Source organism: Carcharhinus amblyrhynchos, chromosome 1 (genome assembly GCF_965287045.1).
Source record: "Carcharhinus amblyrhynchos chromosome 1, sCarAmb.v2.hapA, whole genome shotgun sequence".
NCBI classification, from domain to species: domain Eukaryota; kingdom Metazoa; phylum Chordata; class Chondrichthyes; order Carcharhiniformes; family Carcharhinidae; genus Carcharhinus; species Carcharhinus amblyrhynchos.
Genome location: NC_137324.1, coordinates 67,902,406 through 67,921,419, shown reverse-complemented (window position 1 = coordinate 67,921,419; position 19,014 = coordinate 67,902,406). Strand labels below are relative to the sequence as shown.

Below are 19,014 nucleotides of genomic sequence, written 5' to 3'. Positions count from 1 at the left end.
TGGTTGAATAAGATGTCTTTCCAACAGCTACTCTGGTTATCAACTTGGACTGCAATGGCTCAAAAAGGCGGCTAAACGCCACCTTCTCAAGAGCAGTTAGGGATTAGCAATAAATGCTGGTCTAGCCACTGATGCCCTCATCCCGTGAAAATTTTAAAAAAAACTTATAGATCATAGAAGCTTATAGAATCTCTACAGTGCAGAAGGAGGACATTTGGCCCATCGAATCTGTACCGACAACAATCCCACTCAGGTCCTATCCCCATAACCCCATAAATTTACCCCACTAATCCCTTCTCTAACCTACGCATCCCAGGACACTAAGAAGCAACCCGCACATCTTTGGATGTCCTGACAGTTTCATTTAATCTATTACAAATAAACCTGTTAGAAGAATTTTCTCGTGTTGTTCGAGTTTTATTGTGCCACTATCTATTTTGTCTTATAACAAAATATTAAATGTAGAATTCTAAATGACTTGATATTTGTTCTCGGGTGCTTTTAATAAAGTAGCTTTGTCCTTAAAGGAAAACGAATAAACAAAAGGCGGTGGCGAACAGGGTCAACTTTGGACTCAATATAAACCCACGCACCCAAACTGGAAACAAAGCTGCATGAAAAGAGAGAACCTCCATCCGCATCGCTACTTCCTGGTGCAAGACTTGCCAGGAAATTAGACGGCAATTTCACAGCATGGAACTGCACCGCTATTATTCCGTGTTTGTTTCTATTTATTTAACACTAACGTGCATCAAGGGCAGTGAGCCTGAATCTCAATACAGTCTGAGGTGGGGAGACGAGAAACAAATCCGGATGGAAACGATCAAGAAAACAGTGGTGCAGCAACTAGGAATAAAGCGACCCCCCATCTCAGGAATGAACATTTCTGAATCAGAGGAGGAGAAAATGTATCAACTTTACCTACAGCGTGTGAGGCAATTCGATCAAAACATTAGCTTGGCGAACAAGAAACTTCTCAGAATAAGTTCTGTCAACATGTTTGTTCAGAAGGGTAAGCGCTTTGCCCAATTGAGTGCGTATTGTGTGCATGTTATTAACATGGCATAATGTACGTGTGGTAGTATCAATTTACCATCGCGCTTAAATCATCTGGCATAGTAAAAATCCACTGACAGAACATATTTTCGGTGAGTGAATGTTTCGATTGAACTGAAGCCAATAGGGAAATTTTTTTAAATGGATATCGATTTTTAAGGAACTAGATTTGAGAAAATTAACGTTGTTAAATATAATATCACTTTAGCGTGTTCCCTCTGAAAACTTGAGTTATGGAAGGCAGTTTTTCCAACTCCCTGCTGCTAGCAGTCAAGCACCGGGATAGCCCTAAAGTGAAGGCATAGTGACTTGAACATTGAGACTGTGACTCCTTAAAAGTTTATTTATTAGTGTCACAAGTAGTCTTACATAACACTGCAATGAAGTGAAAATCCCCTAGTCGCCACACTCAGGCACCTGTTTGGGTACACTGAGGGAGAATTTAGTATGGCCAATGCACCTAAGAACATAAGAAATAGGAGCAGGAGTAGGCCATCCAGCCCTTCGAGCCTGCCCCGCCATTCAATAAGATCATGGCTGATCTGTCGCTGCTCAGTTCCACTTTCCCGCCCTCTCCCCATAACCCTTAATCCCCTCTCTTATCAAAGACCCATCAACCCGCGTCTTAAAACCTAACCAGCATGTCTCTAGGAGTATGGGGGAACCAGAATACCCAGAGGAAACCCACACAGGGAAAATGTGCAGACTCCACACAGGGAGTAACCCAAGCCAGGAATTGAACCCAAGACCCAAGCACTGTGAGGCAGCAGTGCTAACCACTGTGCAGTCCCTTCTCCACTTTATTCAAATGGATAACAACATCAGGAATAAATACCCGTGCAATCTGTGGACAGGAGTGTACCACAGGCCTCACAACTTTGAAGTACAGGAAGAATTGGGTTTCCTAAGCCCACACTTTATGGCAGTGAGAGCAGCTCAGCAATTTTGTATAGCATATCTGGACTGTCCATTCCATGTCACTGGAAGGAAATCTGCAGTCCTTACCTAGTTTGGCTATATTTGACACCAGATACACAGCAATGTGTTGACTCTTAAATGCTCTCAAGAATAGCCTAGCAGTTCAAGGGCAATTAAAGATGAACAGTAAATGCTGGCCCGACTAGCGATACCTACAGTCCATGAATGGATTTTAAAAAAGCTATTGAATTGAAATTGTCCATTTTGCTCTATCACCCATGCCACAATTTATCTACAGGTCAGTATATGACATGTAGCATTACTTTTCAGAGATTCAGCTGTAAGAGCACAAAAACATAAGAAATGAGAGTAGGGATAAGTTGTATCACCCCATTAATCTGCTTTGCAATTCATTACGATCATGACTCGTGATCTGAAAAGAATTCAGCCCAGCACTACCATCTCTAGTGGAACAGCCAAATCGCCATCTACATCCTTTGTAATTGGAAGTATCAGGACTACCAAAGGAAGGAGCAAGACCACCAAATTGAGCCTGAAGCCAAAATAGCCACCATACTACAGACTGTATGCCCCTTTTCTTTCTCTAGACTTTTAAGGTGGCAAATCTATCTTTCTTCACTCTGTAGTACATTGGTGTGTGCATGTGTGTGAGTGAACTTCGAGAGTGCATTTGTTAAAGTTGGACCATATTTTATTTTTAGATCAGTAATAAAGCTAACCTCTTTTATTAAATTCAAGATATCCTGTCATTTTGGTTCTCCTTTGATCACAGTGTGTGAACAGTTAAACACTCACTGTACTCAATACACCTCCAGTAAATGGGCAAGAAATAGTTATATTCTTCTCCAAAAGCAACATATGCGCACTCTCTATGCTGCACTGTGCCCTAAACAACATCACTTAACAAAATGTTCATGGGTTTAGTTAGTTTCCTAGAGACAGTAGAGTAAAATATGTGTTTCTAACCTTATACTTGCTAGGATTGAACCTTGCAATATTGATAAAAACTTAAAATTAGTACCCAAATACGATGTTACAATTATTTTAAGAATGTAAGATGTCACACGAGCAATCTATTATTCTGGATATTTGTGGGGAATGAAATCAATTCCGGACAAATGTGAGATAATGCATTTTGGAAGGTCTAATACAGATAGGAAATATACTGTAAATGGCAGAACCCTTAAGCTTATTGATAGGCAGAGGGATCTGGGTGTACAGGTACACAGGTCACTGAAAGTGGCAATGCAAATGGGGAAGGCAATCAAGAAGGCATACAGCATGCTTGCCTTCATCAGCCAGGGCATTAAGTTTAAAAATTGGCAAGTCATGTTGTAGCGCTATAGAACCTTAGTTGGGCCACACTTGGAATATAGTGTTCAATTCCAGTCTCCACATTACCAGAAGGATGTGGAGATTTTGGAGAGGGTACAGAAGAGATTTATCAGGATGTTGCCTGGTTTGGAGGGTATTAGCTATGAGGAGAGGTTAGAGAAACTTGGTTTGTTCTCACTGGTATGACGGAGGTTGAGCGGCAACCTGATAAAGTCTACAAGATTATGAAGCTTTTTCCCAGAGTGGAAGAGTCAATTACTTGGGGGCATAAGTTTAAGATGCGAGGGGCAAGGTTTAAAGATATACAAGGCACCTTCTTTACACAGAGGGTGGTGGGTGCCTGGAACTCGCTGCCAGGGAAGGTAGTGGAAGCAGATATAATAGTGACTTTTAAGGAACATCTTGACAAATACATAAATATCATGGAAATAGAGGGATACGGTTCCCAGAAAGGTAGGGGGTTTTAGTTCCGTCAGGCAGCATGGTCAGTGCAGGCTTGGCAAGCAAAAGGGCCTGTTCCTGTGCTGTAATTTTCTTTGTTCTTTGTAATTTGAGGTTAGGATTATGAATGGTTTTATAATTTCCAGGATCAGAAATCCCCTGATTCCAATATAGTTCTGGCCTGAGTATTTACCCAGTACTGTCAGATTCCTGTTCATTCCATCCAGCTGTAACCCATTTGCAATTTCTGTAAATGAAGCTAATTTTCTGGGTTTGAGCCTTCTTACTTAATGACCAGCTGTGTTTGAAGTTCTGACATCTAAGTTATTGCTTGGAGTGAACAAAAAATGCATTTGAGATGTTTCTGTATTGTATAGGATTGGAGCAGAACACCATAGAAATTCCACAGACACCAAAGACCACATCCATAAAGGGGAAGATATGGTGATCAATCAGCTGGGAGATACCTTACTACTTCTTGTTTTAAAATAGCATGGTGTAAGAATATTACGTAGTGAATGATCTCTTCATAGTCTTAGGTTTTCTTTCTCCTTTAATACTGCAAAGTCATGATAGGCAAATTATCAAGGTGATTTACACACTTATAAACCATGACTACAGTAGGTAATTAAATTATTGTAGAGGCACACAGTTTTGTTTGATGATATTATTATATAATGCCTGAATGCATTTATAGTTAAAGGGATGACAAATAAAATAAATTACTTTCAGAACAGCTTCACTGTGCTGGATTTCAACCAGGTATTCAGAGTTTAAATCAATTCTTGACCGACATTCACACTCTGACTTAATCTCCAGGCTGTTTTTTTTTCAGGAACATCCAAAATGGGAAGTGGGAGCGAGAATAGGGAAGCGTACCTTTTAATAGACGCACAAACAATAAACTTTAATAACAATAAAAAAAAACTTTCTATGAATGGGCCTATGCCATTATATTCAGAAGGAGAAAGTAAATTATGATTTGAAATGTAATAAATAAATAGTTTAATTACTTCCGGCATCAAATGTTAGCTGATTCCAGTGCTGTTTTAGCCCTGAATATCAATCTGACACCGCTATCCCTTTGTCTGCACCATTAACTGTCTCTTTGTCCACAGTCTAAACCACTTACCTTGTTGACTGGAGGATGGCATGTAAAATATGGTGACAAACGTGAAAATACAAGTTAAAGGATTGACAGAAGTAATAAATAGTGAATTAGATATGAGTACATTTTCTGATCTTGGTTTATCCTTCAGCTAATTTTATAGTTTATTTTGATATTTTTTCCAGATGGGTTATCTTTAGAGACTGTTCTCTGCTGCTTTTTGCAAACAGAAGTCCATATCAGGGCAAATAATGGAAGTTTATTCACCTCACTAGACCAGCTGTATTTATTTCAAACACACAGTTTGATTCAACTGCAAGTGATAGTGCAGCAATTTATTATTACTTTGCAGGATGGTCCAAAACATGATCAGAACATACAAATTATTATATATTAAAAATTGCAAAATGCACTTTATTTTTTCCATGTTAACAAATAAACTCAGATTCCAATGCTTTCCCATGGTGAGGGTTTTAATTTGCTTGTATCAGTTTAGGTCAAACATTGGAAAGTTAAACTGACAGAGTCAAACTCGAGTTGTTCGTAAGTATCCAGATAAGATTGCATTTAGGTGAATATATATAATGGTATGACAGTAGACTTATCAAAAGTTGAGGGTTGAATTTTCCTGAATCAGCCCTTGGAGGGTAAAGTCCGACTTAGCCCTGCTCTCCTGATCTTGACACATTTTCTTGGGTTGGGGTTCATTAAGTTTTCAGGGAGGGTTCCTAACAAAATCCCCCCAAGCAAGAGGGAACTCGCGATAGCCAATTCTGAAAATTCAGGCAGTGCTGCAGCAGAGCTACCTCAACACATTGAAAGAATAGAAGAATGTCAATGATTGAAAATTGATTTTTGTTAAATGTCTCAGACAGGAAAATGGATCAGGAAATTGGACTCATATATTCACCCTCTTCACTGCCAATATACTGTGACAGCAGTAGCTATGTAGGGTGCAGTATGCAAGTCACTAAGTTTATTTTGATGGTGCCTCCCTTAATTTCAACCTCTACCATTCAGAAGGACATGAGGAGCAATTGCATGGGAATATTATCATCTCCAAGTCAGATGATTTTGTGACTTAAGTGGGTCACCGGGTCAGTATTCAGAAATTTCTTACCATTCTGGAAGAACCATTACCATATTGACTGCAGTATTTCAAGGAATGATCTCATGTTCACCTTTTCAGAGTAGGATTTGTCCTGTGGACTGCAGGGATGCTTTGTTCATGTTTTAATCCAAATCTTGTTGCTACTGATCACTGATCAACTGATAATGAACTTAAGGTTTAGTAGTCATGCTTTGCATGTGGTGGTCAGTGATTTCAGTTATCTTCAGATGCTGAGAGTTTTTCTCTTATAGATTTTCACTTGTGGATGCTGGGATAGCCTGAGAAAGCCTTGGATAGCCTGAGCCTGATTCCTTTAGTACGCTTGTGTCAACTGGCCATAAGGGAAATATGGAGATTTCCCAGGTGGTATTTAAATGGTTCCATAGCACTTCATTATGGGTGTATGTTTTTTGAGAATCCCTTGGCTTTGCGGGAAGCTTATTCACGTCTATCCAACAAGGGAAGCAAATGGAAGATACTGAATTCATTGCTGATTGATTGAAGCGGTGAGAAGGAGTGGGAGCAGGCAGCTCTAGTAGTCAATGCCCGAAGATTGGGATGCGGTGCTAAAAGAAAATTCAATGATTTCACATGAATGGTCAGGGTCAGTGAATGCATGCTCACACGCCACATCCAAGGAACTACTCAGCTCACCTCATGCACTGTTTCATTCACCATACGCCCTTCAGACACCTGCCAACAATCTCAATTTCTTCACATTTGTGTGCTTTACCTCACCCTCAGAAACATAACACTTTTGGAAGACATGTATCTATATCTGACAGCTTGGACACATGGACAGTTATTCAACTGTGGCAGGCACATCACCCAAACACATTGTCCCAGACTCACTAACACACTTCCTCTCTTTTACAGGACAAGGTGACCCATAATAGGCAGCAGCAGTTAACTGATGGGAGAGTGCTGGGGAGGGGAGGGGGGGGGGGCGCAGGGTGGGGTGGTCAGGTATGACTGCATATCTTCATCCCAATGGAAGAGACGGTGCTGGATGTAATTGGAGCAGCCTTCAATCATTTCTCGCCAGCAGTGCCGCTGAATCTATTGAGGATGACGGTATGTTCCAACCTGATGCACCTTCACAAATCCCACTTGGTTCTCATTCCACAATAAGTTATGATTTACAATCTACAGATGATGTAATCAGGCAACCCTTGTTTTCCCTCCATTTCCTTCACCCTGCCATGCCTTTGTGCCCTTTTGTATCGCATACACATGATGTGCTGTCTGACCAACGTGTAGAATGGGAGGCTGAAGGCTTGAGGAAGATAAGATTGAGGAGGAAGAAAAAGTCACTCAACTGGACATTTGCAGTCAATAACTCAGATATTTGCACTACGTAAACGCAAGCATGGAAACATTGGGTATGAGTGGTCTGCAACCAGAGTAGGAGTAAAGGATAGCTTGGGTGTCAGCTCCACAGAAGTTGCTTTACGAGCACAAGGGTAGGAGAAAGCACCCATACAACAAGCATCAAGGAAATACACAAGTCTGATTAGTTGACTGTCATATGCAGTACTAGGTATTTTCTTGTTTAAAGTTGGTGTAAAATGATTGTCTTGTGGTGGCTTTTATTGAGCTGAGAAGACACTGGGATGGCTTGTAACAGAGAGATAGAAAGGCATGAGACCCTTATACAATGGCAACTTGTGGTCGTGTTCAGAAGAACCAAGGTCAAAGAATGCACTCATGGCCAAGTCATTTGGGAAGTGCGATGTGCTGGCTGCCTTTCTCCCTCCTTTCTTTCTCCTGATCTGCTTGTCAAACCAGTGATGACTAGGGTTGTGGTGTCATGTTGGCCAGATTGTGGAGAATGCAACAGATCACTGCAAATCGGGACACTTGCCCTGGAGAGCACAGGAGGGCTCTGCAGAGTGGCCCAGGCAACAAACCATTACTTCAGCATCTCAAGTGTCTGCTTGACGATGTTTCTCACAGCAGCATTACTCTCAAAGAACAAAGAACAGGAACAGGCTTTTTGGCCCTCCAAGCCCGCACCGATAAACTAGGCTTGTACTCGTTAGAGTTTAGAAGAATGAGGGGAGATCTCATTGAGACATATAAGATGATGAATGGGATAGATAGGATAGAGGTGGAGAGACTCTTCCCGCTCAGAAAGGACAGTAGGACTAGAGGGCACAGCCTCAAGATAAAGGGGGGGTGGTTTAGAACGGAGTTGAGGAAGAACTTCTTCACTCAAAGGGTGGTGAATCTCTGGAATTCTCTGCCCGTTGAAGTGGTGGAGGCTACCTCGCTAAATATTTTTAAGACGCGGGTTGATGGGTTTTTGATAAGAGAGGGGATTAAGGGTTATGGGGAGAGGGCGGGAATGTGGAACTGAGCCACGACAGATCAGCCATGATCTTATTGAATGGCGGGGCAGGCTCGAAGGGCCAGATGGCCTACTCCTGCTCCTATTTCTTATGTTCTTATGTTCTCATGATGCCTGCCTAAACTAAAACTGTATGTCCTTACGGAGTCTGCATCCTTCCATTCCCATCCTATTCAAGTATTTGTCTAATTGCCCCTTCAATCGTACCTGCTCCCACCACCTCACCAGGCAGCGTGTTCCAGACATCCCTCTGTGTAAAAAACTTGCCTCACACATCTCCTCTAAACTTTTCCCCATGCACTTAAACCTATGTCCCCTAATACTTGACTTTACTACCCTAGGAAAGAGCATCTGACTATCCACTCTGTCCACGTCACTCATAATCTTGTAAACCTCTATCAGGTCACCCCTCAAACTCCAACCTTCCAGTGAGAACAAACTGAGTTGATCCAACCTCTCCTTACAGCTAATAGCCTGCAGATCAGGCAACATCCTGGTAATTCTCTTCTGTGTCCTCTTCAAAGCATCCACATTCTTCGGGTAGTGTGGTGACCAGAATTGTACACAATGCTGTAAATAGGGCCTAACTGAGGTTCTGTACAACTGCAGCATGACCTGCCAATTTTTATACTCAGTGCCCTGATCGATGAAGACAAAGATGCTGTATGCTTTCTTGACTGTCATTTTATGAATGCTGGCCATTTGTGATTGGGTTGCAGATAAGATTCAACAGCAAGGTGTAGAATGGATAGGCTCATGAGATTGAGTCACAAATGTGAGTGCATTTCAAAACTACTTAATTCTCTGTAAAGTGCTTTTGGGACATTCCTGGTAATTTTCAATGGGATGTGGGGTTGGAATCTAGTAACAGCGAGCTTTGAAAATTGTGGTGTCAGTGGTCGTATTGAAATCCCAAATCCTCTGGAAAAGTTGGGCTGGCAGATAGGTTGGGAGGGAGAGGAGGTGGGAAAACAGAGGGTGTGGGAATGTAGTCACCACCAATTAACAGCCTCTTAAGCCCATTAATTAACTCATTAAAGGGCCTATCTCTTTGAGTTTGGAATTTTAACATGTGTGTGTTGTGTGTAGGGACCTGGTGATTTTCAATTCCAGTGAGTTGAAATCTATGGAGCTTTTGACTTAGCTTTCCAAGGAGCTAAGACCATATGATCATAAGAAATTGGAACAGGAGTAGGCCCCTCATGCCTGCTCCACCATTCAATAGGATCATGGCTGATCTGAAATTTATCATATCCACTTTCCTGCCCTTTCCCCATAACCTTTGATTCCCTTACTGATCAAAAATCTATCCTTCTCAGCCTTAAGTATACACAAGGACTTTGCTCCCTGTGGCAAGGACTTCCAAAGACTCACAGCTCTTTGAGAGAAGAAATTCGTCCATATCTCAGTCTTAAATTGATACCCCTTTATTCTGGATATATGGCCTCTGGTCCTAGACTCTCCCATGGGGGGAAACGTCCTCTCAGAGTTTATCCATCAAGCCCCTTAAGAATCCTATATGTCTCAATGGAATCACTTCTCATTCTTAAATTCCAATGAGTCTCACCCTGTTTAATCTTTCTTCATAAGACAACCCCTCCATACTGGCGATCATCCTAGTGAACCTTCTCTGAACTGCTTCCAGTGAAATAATGGCTAAAATTTTCCGACCGTTCATACTGGCGGGATTCTCTGGCCCGCTGTAGTGAACATAGATTTGGCTGAGCACCAAATTCTCTGTCCTCACTTGCAACGTCGGTGGGATGTGAACAGCCAGAAAATTGCAGCCAATATCTTTTCTTAAATAAGGGGACCAAAACGGCTCACAGTACGCCAGATGTGGTCTCACCAGTACCTTGTACAGTGGCAGCAAGATTTCCCTATTCTTATACTCCAACCCATTGAAATAGGCATCAACAAATAGGTCCACCTCCACTTGCAAAAGTCTTTGGTTCGAGAATAGCCTAGTACTTCATGTCGTTAGTGTATGCTTAAACTGGACCAGATGCTGGGCAACACGACAGCTCAATGACTATCACTGTTTGCTGTGCAGACACATGGATTTGGGCCAGTGTCTGTGGGAGTTTGTGCATTCTCCCTGTGCTTGCGTGGGTTTTCTCCGGGTGCTCTGGTTTCCTCCCACACCCCAAAGATGTGCTATTAGGCTGATTGGAGGTAATAAATTGTCCCTAAATTAGTCTCCCCTCAATGTGGAATGCCATAAGCATAGATAAGGGTCATGGGTGGAGGGGGGGACTGGTAATGTTAAAATGGCGGCGCGGGCTCGTTGGGCCGAAGGGCCTGTTTCCCGGGCTGTTTTTGTTCTTTGTCTTTGTAACATTCCATTAGCTTTTCAGATTACATGTTGCACATGTGTGCTAGCTTTCTGTGCTTCATGTACAAGTATCCCCAAATCCCCCAAAGTGTTACAGCTTTCTGCAGTTTCTCTCCATTTAAACAATACTCTGTTCTGTTATTCTCCATTCCAAAATGAACAACTTCACATTTTCCCACATTATACTCCATTTGCCAACTTTTTGCCCACTTACTTAACCTAACAATATGTTTTTGTAAACTGTATCTCTCTTGCAACTTGCCTTTCCACCTATTTTTGTGTCATCTGCAAATTTGGCTATAGTACCTTTGCTTCCTTCCTCCAAGTCATTAATACATATTGTAAACGGTTATCCCAGCAACGATCCCTGTGAAACCCCACTGGTTAGAGGTTGCCAACCTGAAAAAAAACACATCCCCACTCACTGTTTCCTGCCCATAAGCCAATTCTCTCTCCATGCCAATATTGCCACTTTCAACACATGAGCTCTTATCTTATGACCTAATCTTCTGTGAGGTATTTTGTTGAATGCCTTCTGGAAGTCCAAATGCAACTGGTTTCAGTTGCACTTTATCCACTCTGGTTGAACTGTTTGCTCAAATCAGCAAGACAGCAGTGATCTTAACAAGGGCTGCTGCCTGTCTTTTCCACTGATACAAAGTAGGCAGCTGCCACCTGTAAGAGGTGCTCACATCTGAAATTAGAGGCCCAGTTAACCTCCTGACTAATTAGACCATTTTAAAAGTTTAAAATAGCATTGCAATAGCGAGTCAATTCAGGAGTGGGGCTGGAATATGGAATTCACCTAGATTTTAGGTTTCTGATCCTGCATGTACACCTGGCACCTGGAAGGTGGAAGGTGTACATGCTATGGAAGGTGCTATATAAATGCAAGTTTTACCTTCTCTCTAATTTGACATGCCGGTACAAGGAGTGCTGGAACTGTGGACTAGCGCAGCACGAATGAACCATGACTGCAGCTCGGATATCAGGCGTTTACAAGTATGATGTGCTAAGCATGGTTGCACACCAATTGCACATTTAGCAAGCGGTAATCTTTGCATTTGTGATTCAACTCAACTCTGCCATAGATGGCATCCTGCCTCATGAGGAAACCTGCTGTCATGGCAAAGCTACATACATGCTCCTCTTGCTTTTCCATTCAGGTAGGTGACAGTGAAATCTCTCCTGGCATATGGAGCCAATGTCATCTCATGGTGCAGTAACAGACAGTAAGTTATGAGTTTTTTTTATTTCGCTTTGGTCACCTTCGCAGACATTGGAAGCAATGCCGTCACCCTGTACTAAGGCTGCAACTCTGCTTCCAAGACCTGGCACAGTTCTGTGATCATCTCCTTGGTGAAGCACAGCCACCAGACGCACTGTTGCTGACAGTGCAAGTAGAAAAGGTAGTCATAGAAGACCCTCAGTGCATAAACCCTCCTACTGACAACACTACTTTTCCTCCTCTTCCCACTTCCTCTTTGCTGTCCCCGGTCCATCTCCTTCTGATGTTGCAGCCCAAGGAAGAGTACTAAGACTACATCCTGTTACTAAGATGTGCTTTTTTTAAACATCCATGGAATCTTATGGCTTTATTCATTGAGCAAATGTTTTACATCTCAAACTTTGTTGACGTTAACAGTCCCTAACTGAATCTTTCCAAAATCTTGGGGGTCTGGTCAAGAGTCATAACACTATCCTGAAACTTTATAAGTGTTTCTGAAATGAGACATCAAAATGCAATTATTTGTTCTAAAGCAATGACTGCAGGCAGTCATGGACTAATAGGATTTCTCCCAAATCTACAGCCAGCAGACCACTTTAAAAAATTGTTTACCAAGCAAGAGAGAGATCTAGAATGCTGTACTGAGACTGAAGCCATTAGCCCACTCTGTCATTCATGGATGTATTTTGCCTGGACTTGCAAAGTAACCATTCCAAGAAGAGAGATCTACTGCAAACCAAAATCTTTTGGGACGAAAATCTGTGGAAACCTGCTTCATATAATTTCACGCAGGAAGACAACTAAACAAAGTGGCTGATGTGTTACCACATTGAGACCAGCCAAAGAACAGCTAATCATAAACTTCTTTGTTTTATCTCTTTCATGAACTGTAAAAGGTCTTAAGCCTATCCTCTTATTCTACCATCTGTACAGGCGGGAATGTGTGTGTGCCAAGGTAGATGTGTACAACATGTGAATGGTGGTTGCCGTTTACCTAGTCTTTTCTTAATTTGGGTATTAGTTTCAATAAACTTACTTTGCTCTTTGTTTAATTTTAAAACAATGTCTGGCTAATTCTTTACAATTTGAAAGCATAAATAGAGGGATTGCTGCAGCATTAGCAAAGTACACCCTCTCTAAATTGACACAAAAAAACCATGTTACAGTCAAACCTGGGGCAGAATAGAATCACGGTGGGGGAGGTGGGGGGGTGATGTGGGGATCAAGGGGTGAACCATAATGTGCTGTGGGGCAGGTTGATGAGGCTGGAGTGGGATTTAATTGGCCAGCAGCTTTACCAGTCTTGGTAGCGCCAGAAGAGCATCAGTGACAGCTGCCGGGTTTGCTGCTGAAGAGAGGGGCTCAAGGTCTGTGATTCCCATGAGGATCTAAGGTATCACAAGGATCAGTAACTGTTTACAATCTATATTGATAGTTTGGATGTGGGGACCAAATGTAATATTTCTAAATTTGCTGATTACATATAACAAGGTTGGAATATGGGTTGTGAAGAAAATGCAAGGAGGCTTCAAGGGGACTTGGACAGGCTTAGTGAATGGGTAGGAGCCTGGCAGATGGAATATTATGTGAATAATGTAAAGTTACCCATTTTAGTAGAAAAACACAGCAATGGAGCGTATTCTTAAATGGTGAGAGGTGGGAAGTGTTCATGTCCAAAGGGACCTGGGTGTCTTGTTAATGAGTCACTAAAAGCTAGCATGCAATTGCAGCAAAGCAAATAGTATAGGATGGATTTTATGGCTTTGCTCATCTCCAAAACCATAAAAACCTTTCCATTGTCTGACCCTCTCCCGCTCTGATTCCTGTTGCAGGCGGGATGGTAAAATTGTGGCCTATATAGAAATATATACATATAATCTGTTGTTGTAAGACAAGTAGTAAGTTGGCCTTCGGTTGCAAGGGAAATTGAGCACAGTAGTAAAAATGCCTTGCTGCAATTGGATAGAGCCTTGGGGAGACCGCCTCTGGAGTATTGTGTCCAGTTTTGGCACCTTATCTAAAGAAGGATATACTTAACCATAGAGGATTACCGGACTAATCCTTGAGATGGGGTATTGTATTCTGATGAGTGATGAAGGAAACTGAACCTGTACTCTCTAGAGTTTAGATGAGTGAGAGGTGATTTAATTGCAATATACAATATTCCTACAGGATTCGACAGAGTAGATATAAATGGAATGTTTTTCCTGGCTGGAGAGCCTAGAACCATGGGACACCATCTCAGAATAAGAGGCTGGCCATTAGTACTGGGATGAGGAGGAATTTTTTCACTTGGAGGTGGTGAATCTTTGGAACTGTTTACCCCAGAGTATTGTGGAAGCTCAACCATTGAGCACATTCAAGACAGACATTGACAGATTTATGGATATTAATGATTTAAATGTAAGTGGGGATAGTGCTGGAAAGTGCTGTTGAGCTCGATGATCAGCCATGATTTAATGAAATGGTGAAGCAGGCTCAACAGGGTGAATGGCCTACTCCTGCACCTATCTTCTTATGTCTTCCTGCATGGGGAGACCCCACCCACCACTGGTTGAATACAGGCAGTGGCAGGATGAGACCCTTATAAAGGACCTTATTGGTGTCCAAGCAGGAAGACTGAAGGATACTTTCAAACCTTCCTGCCATAGACTTAATGCAGGTGAGGCAGAGAAGCAGCAGGATTCCCAGTTTATATCCTCTGTCCGATCTAACAGTTCCTACTGCACCTTCCTCACTCCCACCCCCCGCCTTGGAACTTACCTCTAGGGAGAGTGGAGGCATTAAGTTCCGCCCATTGTCATTGCTTGTCCATATTGATAAAAGATAATGCTTTTTCAATGTTAACTGTTGTTATATACTTGGTTTCAAAATGATAGACTCAAAACTTAAATAAATAGCAAGTAGAAAACTGTTGTGCATGACCATATTATATCAAATGTTCAGGCAAAACTTTGAAGTCATTTTGATGACTTTATACTGCTCATTTCTGTTTTAATTAAAGAAGCTGTATTTATTTAATGAGATATAATTTATCAATGTTAGCTATCTACTTTGTTCAAAAGATTGGGAAATCTTTTGAAATGTTGAGAATCTCAAATATTATAGAGACATAACCGATCCCAGAGCAATGTGTCTAATAACTACCCAATATTGTACTGAACTGTAAAGACCATTATGGTCAGTGATAAGTTAGTTCATCATAACTGGACCAGCATTACCATCATTAACCTTTGATCAATGTGTGGGGGAATGTCAGATTTAGCTGTGTCAGGCTCATACGGTGAAGTCATTCAACATTCACTGTTAAATGAGTGACACACAAAAATCCAAGAGAAAGACAATGGAACATCAGTGGAATAGATCTCATTAAGAAACGATGTCCTCAGGAGAGAAGAGTAGAGAAGAAAAATGTTTAAAAATACCTACATCATTACATAAAATTTGATAGGCCATGATTTCTTTCCATTTGGAAGCTGCACAACAGGGTAACTCCTTGGATAGATTTTCCCATAAATTGATCTGATGATGTTGCTGCAAAATACCATTAATTTTATGCATCTATCTGACTCATTACCAAAGATAGTAATTTCAAATGATCTATTAAACACATATAGGAATGAACATGGTGACCAGACAAGGTGCTATATAAATGCGATGCTAAATTCTTCCTCTGTGCACCTGACATTGAAGCTTCAACAAGCTATGAAATGAAGTTTACAGCTGTGATTCTGCAACTGTAAATTTTTTAAGTAAAAGAAAGAAAAGCTTTCTTGCAATTTTTTTTACTTGTTAGTGTAACAAGTAGGCTTATATTAACACTGCAATGAAGTTATTGTAAAAATCCCTGAGTTTCCACACTCTGGCGCCTGTTGGGGTACACTGAGGGAGAATTTAGCATGGCATTTATATAGCGCCTTTCATGAACTTAGGACATTCCATCCCAAAAACCTTTTAAATGTAGTCACTGTTGGAAGGTATGAATTGCAGCAGCCAATTTGCACACAGCCAGACCCACAAACAGCAATGTGATAATAGCCAGCTATGGTTTGTTTTAGTGAAGTTGATCAAAGAATGAATATTGGCCAGGCTGCTGGGGATAACTCACTTGCTCTTCAATGAAATAATAGCACAAGACCTTATATAGCCTTCCGAGAGATAAGACGGAGTCTTGCTTTAACATTCAGTTAACGTGTTCAACTGTGCAGTATCTTGCATGGGGGATAAGTCTAGGGTTTTGCACTTAAGTGTCTGGAGTGTTGTCAACTAAACCACAGCTGACATGTCTGAGCAAAGTGACCCTCAGCAAAGCCTCAGAAGGAGAAAAGAAACCTTTCAAAAGATTATTGCATTTATATAGCACTTTCACAACTACTGGACATTTCAAAGCATTTCATAGCCTATGAAATAGCTTTGAAATGTACTAATTGTTGTAATATAGGAAATGTAGCAGTCAATTTGCAAACAGCAGACTTCCACATACAACAATGTGATAATAACCAGGTAATCTGTTTCTTGGCAATGCCAACTCAGGGATCCATATTGGCTAGGATACTTTCTTCAAATTGTGCGAGGGAATCTTTTACATTCACCTTAGAGGTCAGACAGGGTGATAATTTATCTCATATATAGGAGAGCACCTTCAACAATGCAGCAGTCCTTCCTTACTGGAATGTGAGCCTTCATTTTTATGCTGAAGCCCTGAGATGGAACTGGAACATGGAAATTTCTGACTCAACTGACAGGTGTTGACTTGCAATCTGCAGGTATCTAGCCCAATCTTTTTCTACATGAAAGGTGCACAGCATTGAGTCTATAGAAAGTGGAATAGAAGGTAGCAAGGAAAATTCACCATGACCTATTGAATCCAAAAGAGAAAATGTTGGAAAATCTCAGCAAGTCTGGCAGCACTTGTAAGGAGAAACATTGCTTTGACAAAGGGTCGTCTGGACTTGAAACGTCAGCTCTGTTTTCTCCTTGCAGATGCTGCCAGACTTGCTGATATTTTCCAGCATTTTCTCTTTTGGTTTCAGATTCCGGCATCTGCAGTTATTTGCTTTTATCTACTGCTTATAACCTATTGACTAATGTATATTTATTTTATGTTTGTAACAGGGACAGTTTTGGAAAACACCAATGGAACAACAAATGATCTGACCGGCAATAAACAGCGAATTTACTTTAATGTTTCCATTGCTCGGAATAGGCTTGTCTTTCCTAAAGTAAAGATTTTGAGAGGTGAACTGAAAATCTACAGACGTTTACAACAGAATACTAATTTATGTCAGAAACAGAGGTCGACAAACTTGCAGCTGTTGAAAATCTATCAGTTGCTCAAGCCAGCAATTCAAGGCAAAGAATTTCAGCTCCATTTCCTTGGCTCTAAAGTCATTGCATCAAATTATCAGAGGGCTGAAATGTTTGACATTCGAAAAACAGTTGAATACTGGATAAACTACCCACAGAAAAATTATGGCCTTGAACTTGAGTTGCTTCCCTGGTTTTCCAGTCACAAACATGTTCCCAAAGACAAGATGACCATTGAAGCAGAACTGGAGATAGAAACACAAAAGGTTTTCAAAGAAGTCCGCACACGCCGTGAAAGTCAGACTGAGGACTGTCAGAGAAATCAAATACAGTGTTGTAGGCGATCGCTACACGTATCTTTTGAGGAGATCGGATGGTCAGACTGGATTCGGGCCCCTCTGAGTTACAATGCTTTTTACTGTGATGGCACTTGTCCTCATAAATACAAACTTGCCACAATGCATACACTAATCAAATCAAAGATGAATCGTCTTTCTAATGGAGCTATTCCTGCACCCTGTTGTGTTCCTGCATCCTACGAACCACTAACTCTCCTGCATTTTAACAGTAATAGCAAATTAACACTTACAGCATTTGATGACATGGTTGTGTCCAGATGCCATTGCTCTTAATTTTATTAACACATTTCTAACTTAGCTATTTATTGCATAGAATATTTATTGGTATTTATGTGCTATACCATCTACAGTAAAAATGATTTTTCCTGATGATAGTTACATTCAACCCTCTATTGCTCTTTCATAAATATAGCCTTCATGTCAGATTAAAGTAAAGATGATGCATATGTATCTTCCGTGCTTTCCATGGTGTGTCATTAAACACATTTATTCTTGAGGATTCACAGTTACATCTTAAACACCTTTCAAGAAGAAAGGGAATCCAAAAGAACAGGTAATTAGAATCAAAGTGTATGGCATTGTGTACCATCTACAAGATGCACTGCTTTAACTTATCAAGGATCCTTTGACAGTGTTTTCCAAACCAACAGCCTTTACCACCTGGAAAGACAAGAGAAGTAATGTATGGGAATACCACCACCTTCAACTTCCTCTCCAAGTCATACACCATCCAGACCTGCAACCACATTATTTTTCCTTCACTGTCACTGGGTCAAAATGCTACAACTCCCTTCTTATCAGCAGTGTACATGTACCTACACCAGATGGACTGCAGTTCAAGAAGGTGGGTTATCATCACCTTCTCAAGGATAATAAGGGATGGGCAATATATGTTGACCTAGCCAGTGATATTCACATCCCATAAAATAATTCATTTTTAAAAATGCAATGGATTATCTATGAAAACTTTGAGAATGAAATGACTGAAGCACATTGCACAAACCAGTTCCAAAACCTGGGGTGAATTTGTTTTCAGGGCATCTTGTCCTTCATCATCTGGGCAGAAACTTGTTTATGTGCATAAATGGGGTTTCTGCTTAAATTCAATTGGCCATGAAACAGGAGAAGCCATAAGGAAATTTAACCTCATCTGGCGCATTTTCCATGTTTTACATTCCATATGAAAGGCTTTCTTTCTGTACAAAATATCTGTTTTTTATAAAATTCATTTATGAGATTATTTCATTCATTATAGCAGTATTTCTATCCAGATTTTTTTTTCTGTAAGGCTAAAACAGGCAGACATTCAGATTTCTCTCTATGCTCATAACATCAAACAATTCTAAATAAAATCATTTATATGGGCAGAATGGAACAGAATATGTTGGCATGAATTGGGATGGCTGATCTTGTAGATGAAATGCCAGGTATCCAGTGTTTAGCTA

The 19,014-nt window shown here is 40.9% G+C and overlaps 1 protein-coding gene across 1 annotated transcript; it reads left to right on the top strand.

The window, feature by feature from the left end:
* Positions 1–693: 693 nt before the first annotated feature.
* On the top strand, positions 694–17,842 carry LOC145349510 (bone morphogenetic protein 2-B-like). Its single transcript, XM_080198057.1, has 2 exons — positions 694–1,012; positions 17,019–17,842. Exons 1-2 carry the CDS (start codon positions 694–696, stop codon positions 17,840–17,842), a joined length of 1,143 nt encoding a protein of 380 aa, XP_080054183.1.
* The last annotated feature ends 1,172 nt before the right edge of the window (positions 17,843–19,014 follow it).